Genomic DNA, 17,330 nt, shown 5'->3' with positions numbered 1-17,330 from the left:
CAGGGTAGATAAGGCTGGAACTAAAGCTTGCCTCAGTTTGTATGTGTCTTTGGTCTCTTGGCTGGACGTTGAAAAGTTCCTTCAATAGTGTCCTTTTGTCTGTAAATGAATGCACTCTTTGACAAAAACTGAACTCTCTCTCTCTCTTGTGCAGTCTTGGAGTTCTCCGCCTTTGTAATCAGAAAGTGAAATCCCAAACTACCATGCTTCACTGGAAATGACTGATACTATTGTACTCATTTCACTACTTCTATTATTGGACTCCCTTTGAATCACTCGCAGTGTTAGAGAAATTCATAAAAAGGATATGCAATTATAAAACTCACCTAGTGTTGCATTATTATAGTACTGTCAACAGCGATGTCTGACCTCAATAAATAATGCATCGTGTTGGGCTATGGCAAATGAGCAACACCTTTGTCAATAAATTGATAATCATTTGTTTTCCGCTGTGATTCAGGGTGAGGGTGTTTGACCTACGAGCCGGCTCTTCCGTGGCGTCCCTGTACGCCCACCACCTGGGTGTCACCTCTGTGCAGGCGGACGACTGGAAGATCGTGAGCGGCGGGGGCGAAGGATTGGTTTGCGTGTGGGAGATGAGGATGGGAGCCAAGCTGTGGGAGATGCACAACAGGTGGGATTGTCATTCTTCTGAGCCACTTAGAGGAGATCCAAACCCCTCAGCTACACTGATGAAATAAATGTGCAGTTAAACAGTCTTCAAAGACGTCTCATCTGTTTTTATAACTGAGCTTCTTTGTTTGTAACACATTGCAGTTGTGGTGTGTGCCTTTGAGATTAGAGTAAATTAAGGTATTTTGCAAAACCCATTCACCCGGCGATTGTACATATATTGTTTTCTTCTCATACGTGTCTTATTGTTCTCTAAATTATCGCAAGCGGAACCAATAAGATACAGTAATAGCCCCAGCCGAATGCTTTGTGTTTAATCTCAGCATTGACAAATTCTTCGTATTTTGTATTGACAAACGTAAGTTACATGTAGGCTGTATTTTGGAACCAATTTAGTACCACATCCACATGGTCCAAGTTAAGAGAAAATGTGAATGTGTGCAGCTTTTTGCTGTTCACTGATTAGAAAACATTAATTTAGCATCACATAAAATCAGAATTATGACATTTTTTGATGTAGTATAGTTTAAGGCATCTTTACTTTTGCCTCAAAAACCATTTGTACAAAAAGACAAGCATGCACAAGTAAAAAAATGTATATATTTAATACTGAAGGTGTTGTTTTCTGTCTTGGCTACAGGCATCCTGTTAGGCATGTACGCTTCAACACCAGTACCCTGGTAACCGGCAACATCCCTGATGACAAGTCGCCAAGGGGCGCCTGCATCACAGATGATGACCTTACAGCTCACCGCAGGTCACTGATCTCCCTCCCACACTCTTCTTCTAAATGTATTTTTTAACCGGGATCTCGTCTCGACATCCACCTCCCATTTCCCACAAGCTTACAGAGTCTCTGAGTCAGACATACTCAGCGAACTGACAGCTTCTCTGTATCTTAGGTTCTATTAAAAGCAAATTCAACCTTGTAATATTTTTAAAAGGAATGGTTTGGGAAATGCGCTTATTTGTTTTTTTCCCGAGTGAAGATCAATACCACTCTCATGTCTTTTGTTTATTAAGATCCCCATTAGCTTCTGTCTGTCTTTAACAGAAGCTACTCTTCCTGGGTTCTGTTATTTCAGAAGAATATTACATAAGCTGGAATACATACATCCATAACATTCATACTCACAATACATCTAAAGAACAACAAAAACATACATCATAGGTACAACAAAACATAAACGTATGTACATAACATTTATACTCATAACATAACAACAACAAAAAACAATACATCGGACAAGACTCAACACAAGCCCAAAACCTGTCTAATACATACAGTTGCTCACATAATCATTTATGTCTTCACTGGTTCACAATAGAAAGAAAGGACTAGTCTAGGTCATAAAAGGAGAAAAAAAGAAAAAGGATAGCTCAAAGTTATAGTATAGTGTACTATACCATTTATTGTGTAAATAAAATTTTAACTTTTTGTGAAAACATTTTGTCCGTTCGGTAAATTTGAATCAGCATTTGCTTAGCTTAGCATAAAGACCGGAAACCGCTAGCCTGGCTCTGTCCGAAGGTAACAAAGTCCGCTTACCAGCACCTATAAAGCTCAGAGCCCTTAACCATATATCTTGTTTATTTCATCTGTACAAAAACCAAAGTGACATAGTCACTGGTCATAACCAATAAATACTGCAGTACTCCCCGTGTAAAACCACTAATTGTCGTATTTGTGTTATTCTTTCTACTCTTTATGCTAAGCGGACTGTAGCTTTAAATCTACCGTGCAGGCATTAGTGTAGTATCAATCTTCTCACCTTACTCTTGGAAAGATAACAAATAAGTGTATTTCTCAAAATGTTGAACTATTCCTTTAAAAGTTAATATATAATTGCTGTTGTCAAAGTAATTATCGTCTACCTAACTGCACAGAATACTGTACTCAACCTGCACTTTGGTATTTAATGCTTCTTTTGCACTTCTGGTTGGATGTCAACTGCATTTCATTGGCTCTGTACCTGTACTCTGCTAAATGACAATAAAGTTGAATCTAATCTTAAAAAAAATAAAAATAAAGTATATTACCTTATTATTACAAACAGGATTGTGGTTAAGATGGCCAGAAGTCTGATTCATGCTAGTTGTCATTAATTTGACTCTTTTTCTAAATTAAATTGGGACCAGACAGCCTGCCGCTCCTCTCGGTTGCGTTTCCTTAATTTAGGCCTGCAAAGCAGCATGTAACCATGAAAAGGCCCACGTGCAACAAAGGTCAGGTTTTTAAATAATCCCACCTCTATTGATAAATCTGTTTTTTTGCTCTTCAGCAGATATTTCAGTGGTTTAAACTTCAGAAGGATCCATCTCTGCTTAATGTCTTACTCAAGCATCCAGTTTGAAATTTCTTTCAAAAAGCAAAACAAGTTCTATCTCTGTTGTTGATCATTGTAAAATACTTTTATCCTTCAGACACCGGGGAGTCATCTGCCATTACGACTTCTCCGAGGACGCGTTGTCACAGGATCACATCCTGCCCATCTGCAGGTCTGACTACATTGAGTCATCTGGCTACAACTACAACATCGGCCTGGCGGTGCCTTACGACAGGCTGGCTGGCTCCCATCCATCCCACTGACACGCAGTTCTCCAAACTGCAACTGGACAACAGAAACTTTTACCCTTGATCAGTTTGATTCTCCAAACTGTATCCTTTTAATAATTAGCAGTTTTCTTTTATCATCCTCATCAAATTAAGCTTCTTGGAAATGTAAGATTTCAATGTATAGTATCTGTAACACTGTTGGGATTTGTAAATTACAATGTTGAATTCAGCTGCAGAGATGTTGCACAGGATCACATCCTTGGAAACAAATTGTTTGGATTTGTCTGGATTTGATTCAGTGCTGCTGTGCAACATTACAGCAATAAAAAAATGGCATATTCTACCTCATTTACTAAATTTATTAATTCTTAGTACATTTGTTATTTGTTTCTATTCAAATAAATCATACACATGCATTGGTTTTATCATGTGGTCTTTAATTGATTTCTTTCATTAATACAATTCAGTACAAAATCAGTAATAATGTATCTCAAGGAAAGGGTTAGATTTACTCGGCAGTGGTCAAAAATAGTAGATTTTCAAAGGCAGAACAGCAGTGGTTGGTTACACAGACTCACAGGCTCAGAAATTAAACCTGTAAGTATTCTGGAGCTGCAGAGGAATGGTATGTGCCTGCAGTCTCACTCTTTGGATGTTGGCCCTGACTGAGGACCCATGGATGCCAGAGCAGCCCTGAGCATGACTGACTTTATCTACCACATGGACCTTTTGATTAAAGTACAAAGCACCCTTCACATTACATGCTGGTTAGATGAAGTTTTGGAGAATAGCTGGAGAGGTAGTGTGTTAGTTTAAAACTTGATAACAATGAATAGTGGCAGTGTGGCAAAATATGGGAAACACATTTTTATATTGAATATGTGACACTTACTACTTGTAGGATCACACTGCTTTAAAATTTAATAAACACTTCAACCACATTGTCAGTCTAATTCGTATAAAACTCTTCTTACATGGTAATAGGTCTATAATTATTTTCCTACACCCAGAAATATATTAGTGCACATCAAGTATTTGGCTTTATTCCATTTAAGGACTGGAGAGACTCTGCTAAAAACTGCAGCAACATAAACATTTCTTTACAGGAACAACTTCAAGAGCTTGATTTCCCACAACGCAATGTTGGTGTGTCTACATCCAAAAAGCGAATGTGCATCCTGGTCTCCATTTCAAGCCCTTTTAAAATCTGTGGGCGGATAAGAAAATGCTGTCGTAAGTGTGTCATATTTCTTTTGATCAGGTTGACTATAACAATTCATTAAAAGAAATGCAAACCTGTTGAAAATGCTCAAACGTAATTCCTTCATAGAACTCATCTGGGGCCTGAAATGATAAAGAGACAATGAATGTGTTGCTTTGCTGCAGCTATGTGACTGAGAATGTATTGTAACAGTTCAGATCTGGTGAGATCCATTACCATGTGGGGCACATTTGTGCTCGCCACTTCCAACATGGCGGCATCTGCTATCGCCTTGACAGTTTCCTGCTCGATGTCTCCACTCTTTGACAGAAGCTCCTCTACTACCTTGGATGAGAACATTGTTAGACTTTAAACTCTCATGAGGCAACTTTGGAGGTTGACACTTCCAAATGACAGCAAGAGGTAAGGTTTTTATGACATACTGTACTATGACTTTTATTGTGACTTTTTGTTTTATGTTTTTTGTATTGATGACAAACTACTATGACTTTGTGGCATACTGTATTATGACATTGACTTTTTTATGGCATAATATACTATGATCATAGTATACTATGTCATAAAAATGTCATCAAAAAGTCATAGTATAGGATAGGATGTCAAAGTAAAATATGCTATAACAATGTCATAATAAATGTTATAGTATGTCATTACAATTTCATAAAAAAATAATATAGTAGGTGAAAAAAGTAATCAAAAGGTCATATTATAGAATGTCATTAAAAGTCATTAAAATGCAGTAATATGCAAGTATAGTATGACATACAAATAACATAAACAAGTATGTCATAAAACGTCATAATACAGTATGTTATTAAAAGGTCATAGTATGTCCTTAAAATGTCATAAACAAGTTAAAACATAGTATGTCTTAAAATGCTTTAAAAAAGGGTCGCCAGATAGCTCAGTTGGTAGAGCGGGCGCCCATATGTAGAGATTTAATCCTCAACACTGGGCCCAGGTTTGACTCCGACCTGCGGCCCTTTGCTGCATGTCATTCCCCCCTCTCTCTCCCCTTTCTTGTCTTGCAAAACCGAGTTTACCTTGTCATAGTTGAATAACGACCGTTCGGTGGGTGAAATGGGTATACGGAGAACCTCAAAGTTCCATTGACACCTTTTTACTATGCAAATCTCACAATTTGAAACTGCTGCTGAAAATGGGCAAATCTCAACGAAGCTCATAGTTGACGTCAACTCGGTGGCTGTACCTTAATTGGCTCTGGTCTGTACCTTTGTCACGCCCCAACATTTACATAGGCCTACAGACCACTGGTCTGAGACCAGCTGGTGTTCTAAATGTAGCTCGCGCAGATCTGACACACTAGTTTAGCTGTGAGCTGTGCATTTCCACAGGAATTACAAAGAAGAAAGTTTGGAAGTATTTCAAGGATATTGAAAAGGAACCACTGTCGTAAATGCAGTGTTCCAGTCTGTACAGGGAATGCTGATACTTTTCACATTTCATCGTCGTGGTGCTCCAGGTAAGCGGTGGCCTAGTTGGTGGTTCAGTTACCCCAGAAAAGATGAGTGTGTGCTGGGTACAGAGCACCATGAGCTGCCGGCCGTGGAGCTCCGTCAGGTCAGCGTAGTTGATAGTCTAGTTACCGGGTAACTGCGAGTGTGGCAGGCATGTTCCCTGATATTAATAAATTAAATTAAGTTTCCACATTGCAATGTAATACACACGTTTGGAAGTCTATCGTAAAGTTAACAGATGTGTCTGTGCTCTGGAGCTTTGCTCGTTGTAAATCAACCAATCAGCGCGCAGCTCATCTAAATAATCATGAGCATACCATATAAGGGAGAAAACCTCTTGTTTCATTCAAGGGCTATTTCACAGGGTTGCATTACGGAGCATAGAACAGAACCCAGGCCATTTTCAGCCCAACCAATGTTACATACCCTATTAGGAGACCTTAAGGAACAGTGTGAAGTACCATATATAATCACTCTATCATCCCTTTAACTTCTGAATCATTTCTGCTCTACTGCAACATTGTTCTTCAATTAGAAAATAAACTTCAACTTAAGGAAGCAAAATGCCCTTTTTTTGTCCTAAAATACAACCTCACCTGGACTTCAGTTTGAAGCAAACTACTAACAAAGATTCCTTAATTTCACTACCATAATGCAAGTCCAATTTAATTGACGTAAACATTTAGATAACAACAAAACATAAAACCTGTCAAAGTGTTATTGTATTTGTATTGCTAGCTGACTGCTAGTATATCTAGAACATTTAAAACTACTGCACCTCAACGATCCAGCCACACAGGTGTTTTTACCATTTTTGCTGATTATACCTCTGCTCATGACTGTATGGGTGTGTAAAAACAACATTATTTTGTCTCGTGTTACATAACTTCGTTGCACTCATTCGGGTGGGACAACTTGAACCTAATAATTTTGAAAATACATGGAGTTTTGTGACAACATGTCATTTCCAGAATAGCTCCACCATACTTCAACCTGAGCAATATAATCAGTCAGAAAAACAGTAAATTCATGGCTGTACAGAGCCTTTAAAACACATTGCTGAAGGTATATACAGTTCATGTGCACTAAATGTTTAATTTTAAATCCTGTGGTAAATGGTCAGGTCTGGCTGTGATGCATAAAAGAAAAATGGTTTGTGGAAATTAAATATGACGTGAATCAAATAAGAGGTGAATCAAAACAATTTTAATTCAACAAAGTTTTAGTTAAACTGCCTTTTCCAGGTTTAAAGTAAACTTCCACAAACACATTTGCTTCAATTTACTTTAATTTTGAGTTGTAGAACCAAACAGCAGGGGTTTATTTGAGTTCAATATGTGGAGTCTAAATTGAAAGCAGTGACACTATTTACCATTAATTCCAGACTAATAAATAATGCACATTTCCATACACCCTTAATCTTGTGCAGTTTTATATAATTAAATGAATGTATGTGCCATACTACATTACAAAAGTGAATTTATTGAAAATAGATCCTTTTTTTTTGGAGACAACTTGTTTTGTGAAAATGCACATAATCATGCAAGCCTAAGACAAAGGGTGGCATGGTTTGGTTATCTTACCTTCCTGTACTCCACCAGAGTGATGGTGCCATCATTGTCTGTGTCGTGCATGTTGAACAGGACTGGGAAGACAGAATGGAAGAATTTAGAGGTTTTCTAAGGAACTTTCCATCATCAAGTCAGAGAAGACAGAATCTCAGTAATAGACCAGAGGAAGTTGTGATTAGAGGCATGTTTGAAGATACAGAGATAAGAAAGTAGAATAACTAAGCAGGTCCACTTAATAGCCGAGACACACCAACCACACAGCCGACCGTCGACAGAAAAGCCAGTCGAAATGATCAGTCGGGTCCCCGAGGTCCAAAAAACTGCCTTGGAACACACTGAGGCGACACCGACTTGAGAAACGTAATACGTCTCCATAGCAGCAGGCGGTGCTACTCTGTGTTGTTGCCCAAGAAATGAAAACCGGCAGCTGATTGGACGGACGCGTCACATGGGTTTGTTTTCTCCAGAAATTCAAAGCCAGACTGTCATGGCGGCTCGTTCAGAATACGATCTCATACTGTACTAAAATAGTTCACTGAAACATGTTTCTGAAAACATTTTAAGCGAGAAATAGGCCATGCAGTTCCGTAATCTGTCTTCATTTCAGATCACCAAAGGTCAGTTTAAAAGATTTTCGTCAGATTTTGAGAGACTCTAGTTATGCTCATTCCGCTCGCCATTTCCGGGTGAGTCCCGACTGCCCTGCCTCCGACTGAACATGTCAGGTCGGCCAAAATGAACGCTGGCACGGGACACACCGAACAGACTCTATTCACTGACCTCGCCAGACTGTCCAAGGCCGATTATCGGCCATGTGTGTCCCGGCCTTAAGGCCAAATCAGAAACATCACTGCTAAATGTGTAAAGAATCACACCGAGACAACGAAGGCCCTTTAAAATGCTAATTCCTCCCTTAGACGACTACAATCCAAGGCACTACAGATATTTTGCACTTTGAGAAATGGCTTTGGCTTCAATTAGAGTCACACCCCACTATTCACAAATTACTCAGCTAAGTAGCTATTATGTATGCCAGACTTACCTGCTTGGATGCCACAAGGCAGAAATTGGCACTAATCCCCCTAATCTTCCCCTCCTGCCACCTGCATTTAGCCCGGTCCACTCCGCACATTTGATATGCATCTTGTGTCCTTCATGTACAGCTAAGCACACTATCATATGGGTTTGTTGAAGTAGTCCCAACTGCATAACTGGAAACAAAGGGATTTTAACTTGTTTGAATTTCATCTAAAGCCTTTTATTGGGCAAGAGTCAGCTGAGGACATACCCAAATTATATCTTACTTAAAACACCACAGACAATGGCCTCATCGGCTTTAATTTGAGTAAACAAATGGGCTCAGGAATGTGTACAATATCAGTTCAGTATCTACTGAAATAAGCCTAAAGTGGGCATACATTTTTACAAAGAGCCTTCTACACGGCAAGGCCTCTTGACAAGAAATGTATGTAGGGCCCCTAGTATTTCAATTATTGATCAAAATATCTGATGACACACCAAAAATGTAAATTACTAAATCCTGAAATACCTCCTGCAATAGATGAAACCTATCATAATCTAATGGAATAATGATAACCGAGGCTGAATTTGGGTCCCGACTCGGTGGCTACAAATTATCTTATTCCATTCGTGACAGTTGGGGTTGTAAAGCTGCTGTACCGGCCCTGTTCACAGCCAAACCGTTAATACCTACAAGCCTCTCAATGTGATAGCTGACATGCAGTGAAAGATCCGGTGCTCACACATGCAGCTACACCTCACCACACTGTCGGTAGTGATAAAAATAAGTTGTTGACATCACCGATTTGTTATACACTGAATGTTGCACTCTCTTCCTGGTATTTTGTTATTGAGACACACACAAAGGGAAACACAGGAGAGAAGGCTTTGGTCCTAGACTAAGCGCTGAGAATCTTAAAGGTCCCATGGCATGAAAATTTCACATTATGAGGTTTTTTAACATTAATATAAGTTCCCCCAGCCTGCCAATGGTCCCGCGGTGGCTAGAAATGGTGATAGGTATAAACCGAGCCCTGGGTATCCTGCTCTGCCTTTGAGAAAATGAAAGCTCAGATGGGCCAATCTGGAATCTTGCTCCTTATGAGGCTGAATTTCGGGAAAGAGACTTCAGATACAGTATTAGGGGACCACTAAGGCCTATATAAAAGCATCCAAAAAGCAGCATTTCATAGAACCTTTAACCTACAAGTATATCTGATTGTATCTAATACTGTTATTAAAAAGTAAGCAGTGTCTTACAGTGAAGCTTCTCTTTTCTCATAGCTTCCTTCTCCTCCTCTGTTGTCTTCAAGGATGGAGGGCGGAAGTGGGACATGACCATGAGGAACTGCTCGAAGCCAATCTCCTCGCAGGAGCCCACCTCATTCTGATGCTGGTTCCTGCATCACAGAGAGAAGAAATCAAAGTTTAGCCATTATGAATTCAAATTCAATCTGGCTTTTTTACATTACATATTTTGTTTTCACAACATTTCTCTTGGAGAAAGACTAAAAGCTACATTATCAGCCATCTAAATGCAATAGAGGTATTTTCTACTGCTCATGTTTAAATGGCATTGTCATCATTTGACTAAACAAACAGAAGTAAAGCACTAAACAGTCAAGAGTTGGATTAAACCAGACTAAATATTCCTGGGGTTAATGCATCTAAAAAACTTTGAATTTAAAACTATCCATCCACCAATTAGCTCATCAATTGGCCTGGCAAGATAGGTAATGAGCATATTTTTCGAAATGTCAAACTGTACAAATTAGGATTTAATTGAGTATAGAACTCATAATTGAACACATAAAAAGCATAAAGAGAATTCCATTGCTACTTTTACAGTTTACTATAGAGGGAATTGTGCCTAAAATAAGGACCTAAGGCCTGTCAAATTGGACTCCAATTTATTAATTCCTGCGCCTTATGTTAAGTTTAAGTTTACCAGAACACAAGGATCAATCTGAGACGAAGAGTTCAGTTAAGCAAAATTTATTGAGTCCAGCATAAGAGGTTACAACACACTTGTGGGTTCACGAACAGCATCTAAGTTTCCCTGGCAACATACGTTAAATCAGAGCTGGTCCACCAAGATCTCATCTGAAGTGAACGCTGATCTGAGTTTTCCCTGTGTCTCTATTCTCTCCTCACAGGGGGGTGTCTCCTAGTTTCTAGACACACACACACACACACACACACACACACACACACACACACACACACACACAGAAGTTCGGGACCGTGTGGTGCAACTTCCTCATCTGCTCTGTAACTTTAACTACCTTTGTGTTTCTGCTTATCTGTCTAGTACACAATGCATTCTTATGCCATAAAAGGCTTAAACTATAGTTAATGGCTTAAGGTTAAGCTTCTATGCATCAGTGACATTTCCTTGAACCACTTCATCAATGACTGCACACAGCTTCTTTTCCAACATGCACAAATATTCTACATTACACAGCTGTGGACAGAAGAAACCTATATCATATCTACAGCTGATAAAAGGGCCGAAATCTTAGATTTAAAATTTACCACAAGTAAGTTGAGAAATGTCATTGCTTGGACAAACTGGCCTTTGATCATTTTATATGTCAGAAAATGTTTACTCTCACAGATCATATAATAGGGTTTGATTTTGAAAATGCTTTGAATATATTCAAAAAAATGTCATGATAGTAGTAAGAATATATCAGTTCACATGGCCACCAGCCATAGGGTGGACACAGAGTGGGGTGTAATTTGGCTGTACTCACCTTTTATCGAAGAATGCTTCAATAATTTGCTTTCTGATTGGGTTGTTAGCAAGGGACGGTATGCTGTCCAATTGTTCTCTACTGCAGTGCAACAAAAGAAAGTCCATTATAATAAAAAATACTTAGCGCATACTTTAGTGCAGCATGCTGCAACAACTGACTATTATATATGGGAAGTAACCTGAACACTAACTCTGTCTGAGGGTTAACTGTCTGAAGAAATATCTGCTATGGACAACATTTATTCCCCCTCTCTTTTTAAAGGGAAGTAACTTGTCATCTATTACTACGGACATGCCACTTTGGCAGTTTTGTGTGCGTTTATACATTAATGAATGTTTATAGTACTGTACATGTCAGCTCTGCATGCCTGATGCATCGACATGTTGTATTTGAGTAATGTGTCTGTGTTTGCATTAGTTAAGCTTGTGTGTGTGTGTGTGTGTGTGTGTGTGTGTGTGTGTGTGTGTGTGTGTGTGTGTGTGTGTGTGTGTGTGTGTGTGTGTCATGATATGTTGCTCATTTGCTTCTGTGCCAGAAATTCCCACAATCCATCACTCTAGCAACCATGCAGGTGGTATTTCACCTTTAGTGGTGACTGCAAAAGATGAATGGTTTCCATTTAAACCAAATGCAGCTGACTAGCAGGGCTTTGCCACATGTGCAGGTTTAAAAAAACAACAACCTTATTGTCTCTTCATTATCACTCAGCTGCTGGAATCTTTTGTGAAGGTTTTCAATCTGCTCCAGTGAAACTGAAAGAAGCAAACACCAACAACATGAAAGTATGTCAGCAATACTTTCATAATTATTCCATACCCATCAACAAGCATAGTTTTTAACGCCATCCAACATGATAAGAAACAGTAAATTATTTTTATTGAAATGTTTTTGATTTTCTTTATTATATATTATATTATGATTAATCAGTGAGATATTTACTTTAATTAAACTGGCATGCAGCTCTACTATCAGTTTAATGGAAAAGCAAACAAACCGTGTTCCACTGGGATTGTCTTTTCATGACATTTCAAATAGTTCCTTGAATCATTAACTTACTGTGTGGACTAGTGACCACACACTTAAGGTTTACACACCATAATCTGGCTCTGCCTGTTCCCATATCAAGATGGGTTTGGCCTTTTCAATTGTTTCGGTAAACACTTGCTAATTTTGACCTTTTTTCCCCCACTTTCCCTGAGGCTGCTAAGTGAATTGTGTGCAGTATCAACTGTAGCTGCTTAGTGTGGGGTGCAGAATATGCAGAGGCAGACTACAGCCTCATGCAGAAACAAGTTTGTTACATGTGCAGGATGAACACACAATTACTTAGAATAACATGGACCAATTAGGTAAATATAAAAGAGAACAACAACAGAATATGTGGCTTGTGCTCTACCAATAGGCCTGTTAGTGTCATTGTCAAGGACATACAAATCCCCCACTGAGCCCAGAGAGAAATGGGGTCAAAGCCCCACCTTGAGGAAATGAAGGCGATAAAATAATTCAAATTCTCAACCATACCATATTAAAAAAAGGTTGGCCTCAGTGTGTGATTCAAATCTTGTCCCTGGTACTGCACTGCATGCACAAGTTTCACATCAAGATCGTGCCCCTTCCCAACATAGATCTAAACACTTCTGCTTCTCTGTCTGCTTTTTGTTTCATTCATTGAACTTTGCCTTCCTCATACGGAGGAATGAGTGGCTTTAGGACAACAAACAAGGTGTTCAAATGAACCCATAGCACTGCATGCAAAGTAAAGAATTATCAACGCAAATTAATGCAAAAATAGTAAAATGTTAAATAGTTAACTCCGAGTGGATTGTTTGTGTAGTTTACTGAACATGTCAATATGTGTGTGCCAGTTTATGGTTTATTACTAAAAACCGGCGCTAAATGAATTGTTACATTTAAAACGACATCACTGCATTAAGGTGTATTTGTCCAACGGTTGGCATTTCACGTAGCTTAATGATCAGGTACGAGGATCAGGTTTCAATGTGGTCTGTCATCTGTATCATCTTTCAGTTCCTTGACGACCGCCAACCCACTTTGGCACCTTTAAACTGAACGATTTAATAACAACGCCGTAGGCTACACTGGATCAGCAAGTAGCCTATATCTTTTCTAGAAAAAAAAGAGTTCCTACTGATTTTTTCCCTACTTACATCCAGTTTTATCCGCCAGGTCCTGGTACTTGTGCTCGGTGCGCGTTTGCGAAGCTCCCATCGCTGCTGTTCCACGGTGCGTCAGGGCGCATAATCTGGTTCAACTTGCTCAACTTTTCTGTGCCGCCGCTGATTTATCGCGATGCTTTCGGCTGGTTAGTGCAACTATAGGCTGCTGCTGGCGTCCTGGAAACATCTGGCATCCTCAAGGTCCTAAATCCATGAATCCTGTGGATAAATGACCTGCTGTCTTCCGGTTTCTCTTCAGTTTTCTGCAGTAACTCGTGATTAGTATTGTGCATTACATTAGTTAAGAAATGCTCAACTTAGCTCAGGAAAATAAATCAGAGAGAAGCTAGAAAAAAAACTTGAAACGCTTTATTTTTTTGTAGTTTACTCAAAGCTCAGTGTCATTTCTGTTTCAAGTCAGTGGTGTCCCTATCGATTCTTCTTTTGTTTTTCCATTAACACCTCAACAACACTGATGAGTCATGACATCCTACATGTTTCACTTGTAAATACACAGGGAAACAAACAAGGTGATCTACAAATTTGAAAGTTAAACTTTCGTTAAGTGCATGAAAGTGATAAAAGATGGGGAATTAAAAGTAGAAGTAAATTTACAAAGTATCTTCTTTATAGTCTTTTGTGTGGCACTGTAACTTAGGGTTTGGACTAAATGCTGGGGGCTTTTGACTGGTGCTGGGTGCAGGGAGCTCTGGATAAAGGAGCATTCCTTGGTTCTAGGTAGAAGAAGATTTACAGTACCTGGGATACCCATCCTGAACTACTCATCCACTTAACTGTGTACTTCAAGTCTACATTCCCGTTTCCTCAAGGTGTCTGCTTGTTCGCTATTTTGAGTTTCCATGCCTTTTTCCAAACTCAACTTCGTGACTGTATTTGAGGATCCTGTATCCTGGATAATGACCCATTACCTAGGCCATATCCCTTCATAGTCTTTGTTTTCACAACAAATACTCTATAGTATTTAGATGCGTGTATCAAAACAGTAACACTCTTTGCTGCATGTTTCAAGACTTTGTGGTTTCTTTTAACACTTTTCCAGACATTCACATAAATATTTCCATACCTGCACGGTAACCTCAATGTGGTATATTCTATTGTGAATCATTTCTTGTTACACCAAATCCTCAGTTTCTGAAAATACTGTATACCGGCTGTAAACCTCTCCATTACACATGTCCTGGTCTTGAGTATGTGCAACAAAGCAATAGCTAAGTGGAGTGTGAATTGAGAATGGGTGACCAGTAATTGGTTAGCCCAATTCAGCAGGTAGTTGGACACAGCAACTTTGCTACATGGGCATGGCTTGGTGGTTGTTTTGGTCTGTGGCAAGAGCCTGGTCCTGGTTCCCAGTGCCAAACTCTGAGAAATAACGTCCCACCTCCGGGTGGCCAATCTCCAAGGGGGCCGAGTGGGGCTCCAGGTTCTCTGAGGAACAACAATGGAAAAGTGTGACATTCTGATAAGAGATCATTTACATAAAAGGTAACCTACATTGTATAAACAAGTTCAAGTGGAGGTGAAGAATCCATACAAAACAGTCCCCACCATTACTAATATACATACAAAACAGACAAACTAAATATTTTGATGTGAGAGTTATCAAGAAAATGTCAATTGTAATTTATTTTGTCATCACAGCTACAGGTCTTCTCACTTCCTGCAAAGCAGATAGGATAGCAGATGAGAGCACGGGGACTGATCAATACAAATTCCCTTCAGGCTTTGTAGAGAACAGTGTGTGTGTGTGTGTGTGTGTGTGTGTGTGTGTGTGTGTGTGTGTGTGTGTGTGTGTGTGTGTGTGTGTGTGTGAGGTGGTGAAGAAGGCAAAGATACACCAACAACAATAAAAGCTGTGTAGCATCATCATCAGACTGAAGAACAGAGTGAGCAGGTAAGAACAATGGAACACATGAGCGAGCCTATTAGGGAGGAGCTTTCTGTGGGGAAAAGGTATAAGTCACAAAGAAGGGTGATGTAAAATACCACTGACTAATGCATTATTAATAGTCAATACTTCTGGATCAACATATACAGTATGAGCTTCACATAAACACTACTAATATGACATTAAGTATTATGGGCTTTAATAAGTTAAGCATGAAGTTTCTATCACATATCATGTTCAAAAAGGGACCTACCAATGTGCAAGTACAAACGGGGATTCGTTTTTACTCCACCTGGAGTTAGAATATATTAAGCTTAATTTCCCCATGTAGGAGTTTGTCTACATGAGAACTTGAGTGTGACATTGTTTGTGGCACTGACTTCCTCTCATCTTATCAACTAGCAGTTTCCTTTTTATGTGTTTCCAGTAGATAACATGACAGATGACATCAGTTGGTTATATGTTCCAATTATATACCATTCCTGCAAATGAAATTAAAGAGACGGTAATTATTTGACATGAAGTTGAGCTGCTGCATTGATAGCGTACATTACATTTGAAATGTTCTCCCAAATAACCAGCAAATACTATGTGCACAAAGTATGCTTGCACCATTAGAGTGGTAGTTCAACAGAGAAGAGGATTTCGGTGCTACATGTTCGTGTGACCCACCTCTTGTGTTTCATGATGAGGCCGACTGAATACTGGACCTCCAGGTGTTCGGAAACGCTGCGCTTCTTCACCTCAGGTGTAACGGGATGCTTCTTGTGCGAGATGTGCTCCAGCGTGTGCTGTACGAGGTAACCCACTGCCCCGTGCTGGGAGGGATCCAATGCCTGAATGTGCTGCAGGATGTCTAGCACCTTGGACAGAGGAGAAAACATCAATGGACAATGCGGTTAGGTGAAATTCTATGGGCTATATCAGTGGTTCTCAACCTTTTTTGTGCCAGCGCCCCCCTATCCATTATCCAGGTCCCTACCGCCCCCCATCAAATATTATGTAGGCTAAATGCCCCGAATATTAATGATTATGCCCCAATATAGGCCTATTATTGTTGTTACTATTGTTATCAAAAATAATCAAAAAAATCAAATCATTGAATGACAAACAACACATGTATTAGTTTCCCAGGTATCAAAAAGCCATGTGAATAGAAATTATATATATTTACAGGTTTTAAAGAAAAATGCAACCATTTGACATTCAAATTAAATAACAGCAGCCAATCAGAACGACTAGATATGTAACATTCAAACTATAATTAGGTATTATCAAAATGCCTGCTGCATGGTGTGAACCTCAGCACCTTTAGAAGATGACTATAATTTGAATGTCCTTTTTTGTTTGTGAAGTTACCTTGGGTGTCATGAAATGAGCTTTAAATAAAATGTATTATGCTTATTATTATTATTATTATTATTATTACAAACACTAACAGTAGCCAATCAGAAACAGCTAGCAATTTAACATTCAAATCTAGTTTTCATTCAAATCTAAAATCGAACTGTTCCAACGGAAAACAAGCTGGCACTTATCAAAGGATCACACACACACACACACGCACGCACGCACGCACGCACGCACACAAGTATTTTGGTGATGACAAACGACTTGAAGAACGACACCTACTGCCGAATGGAAATAAGTTTACAACCTTTGAAAGTTAGTGAGAGCCCTTTTTTAATGCTTAGAAGAGTCTAGGTTTGCTATCGCCTGTCTTGCGAGTAAATAGCAGAAAAAAACGTTTGGAGAAAACGCAAACCCACATGGCGCTGTGTTTTGTGGAGGTGTGAGAGTCCCGTACAGTAAACTGTAACATCACTTCCTCTATCGCTTCCATAAGAAAGTTTTAAAACACCAAATATAAGCCCTGAACTGGCCGGGAGTTTATGGAACAGCTGACTGTTTGCCAAACAACAACGCACAGTCGATATCTCTCGCACGTCTCTTTTCTTTCTCTCTTTCTCCGTGAAATGAAGCTGCTTTCAGGTACAGTAGGAAACG

The 17,330-nt window shown here is 39.3% G+C and overlaps 3 protein-coding genes across 4 annotated transcripts in view; 1 reads left to right on the top strand and 2 right to left on the bottom strand.

Moving 5' to 3' along the window:
* The window catches only part of fbxw8 (F-box and WD repeat domain containing 8), a 25,415-nt gene extending 21,803 nt beyond the window's left edge, over positions 1 to 3,612 (top strand). Inside the window, exons 9-11 of the mRNA XM_039803677.1 lie at positions 461 to 634; positions 1,274 to 1,390; positions 3,058 to 3,612. Of these exons, the coding sequence (XP_039659611.1) occupies positions 461 to 634; positions 1,274 to 1,390; positions 3,058 to 3,223 (457 nt within the window). The 3' untranslated portion in view covers positions 3,224 to 3,612. The remainder of the gene's footprint in view (positions 1 to 460; positions 635 to 1,273; positions 1,391 to 3,057) is intronic.
* Positions 3,607 to 17,330, bottom strand: part of tesca (tescalcin a) — a 24,897-nt gene continuing 11,173 nt past the window's right edge. Inside the window, exons 3-8 of the mRNA XM_039803685.1 lie at positions 11,238 to 11,318; positions 9,742 to 9,881; positions 7,474 to 7,535; positions 4,629 to 4,736; positions 4,487 to 4,534; positions 3,607 to 4,397 (exon numbers count right to left, since the gene is read on the bottom strand). Coding sequence (XP_039659619.1) covers positions 4,305 to 4,397; positions 4,487 to 4,534; positions 4,629 to 4,736; positions 7,474 to 7,535; positions 9,742 to 9,881; positions 11,238 to 11,318 — 532 coding nt within the window. The 3' untranslated portion in view covers positions 3,607 to 4,304. The remainder of the gene's footprint in view (positions 4,398 to 4,486; positions 4,535 to 4,628; positions 4,737 to 7,473; positions 7,536 to 9,741; positions 9,882 to 11,237; positions 11,319 to 17,330) is intronic.
* fbxo21 (F-box protein 21) overlaps positions 14,024 to 17,330 on the bottom strand; it is a 25,261-nt gene continuing 21,954 nt past the window's right edge. The window contains exon 13 of one of the 2 annotated variants that reach the window (XR_005639517.1): positions 14,024 to 14,597. Coding sequence is in view for 1 of the 2 variants with exons in the window: in XM_039803680.1 (XP_039659614.1) it covers positions 14,727 to 14,777 (51 nt within the window). In the remaining variant the exon portion in view is untranslated. Of the gene's footprint in view, positions 14,598 to 14,639; positions 14,778 to 17,330 lie in introns of those variants that run through there. The other variant, XM_039803680.1, reaches the window with a different exon arrangement.

Source organism: Perca fluviatilis, chromosome 6 (genome assembly GCF_010015445.1).
Source record: "Perca fluviatilis chromosome 6, GENO_Pfluv_1.0, whole genome shotgun sequence".
NCBI classification, from domain to species: domain Eukaryota; kingdom Metazoa; phylum Chordata; class Actinopteri; order Perciformes; family Percidae; genus Perca; species Perca fluviatilis.
This window is presented reverse-complemented; position numbering and strand designations above follow the sequence as displayed.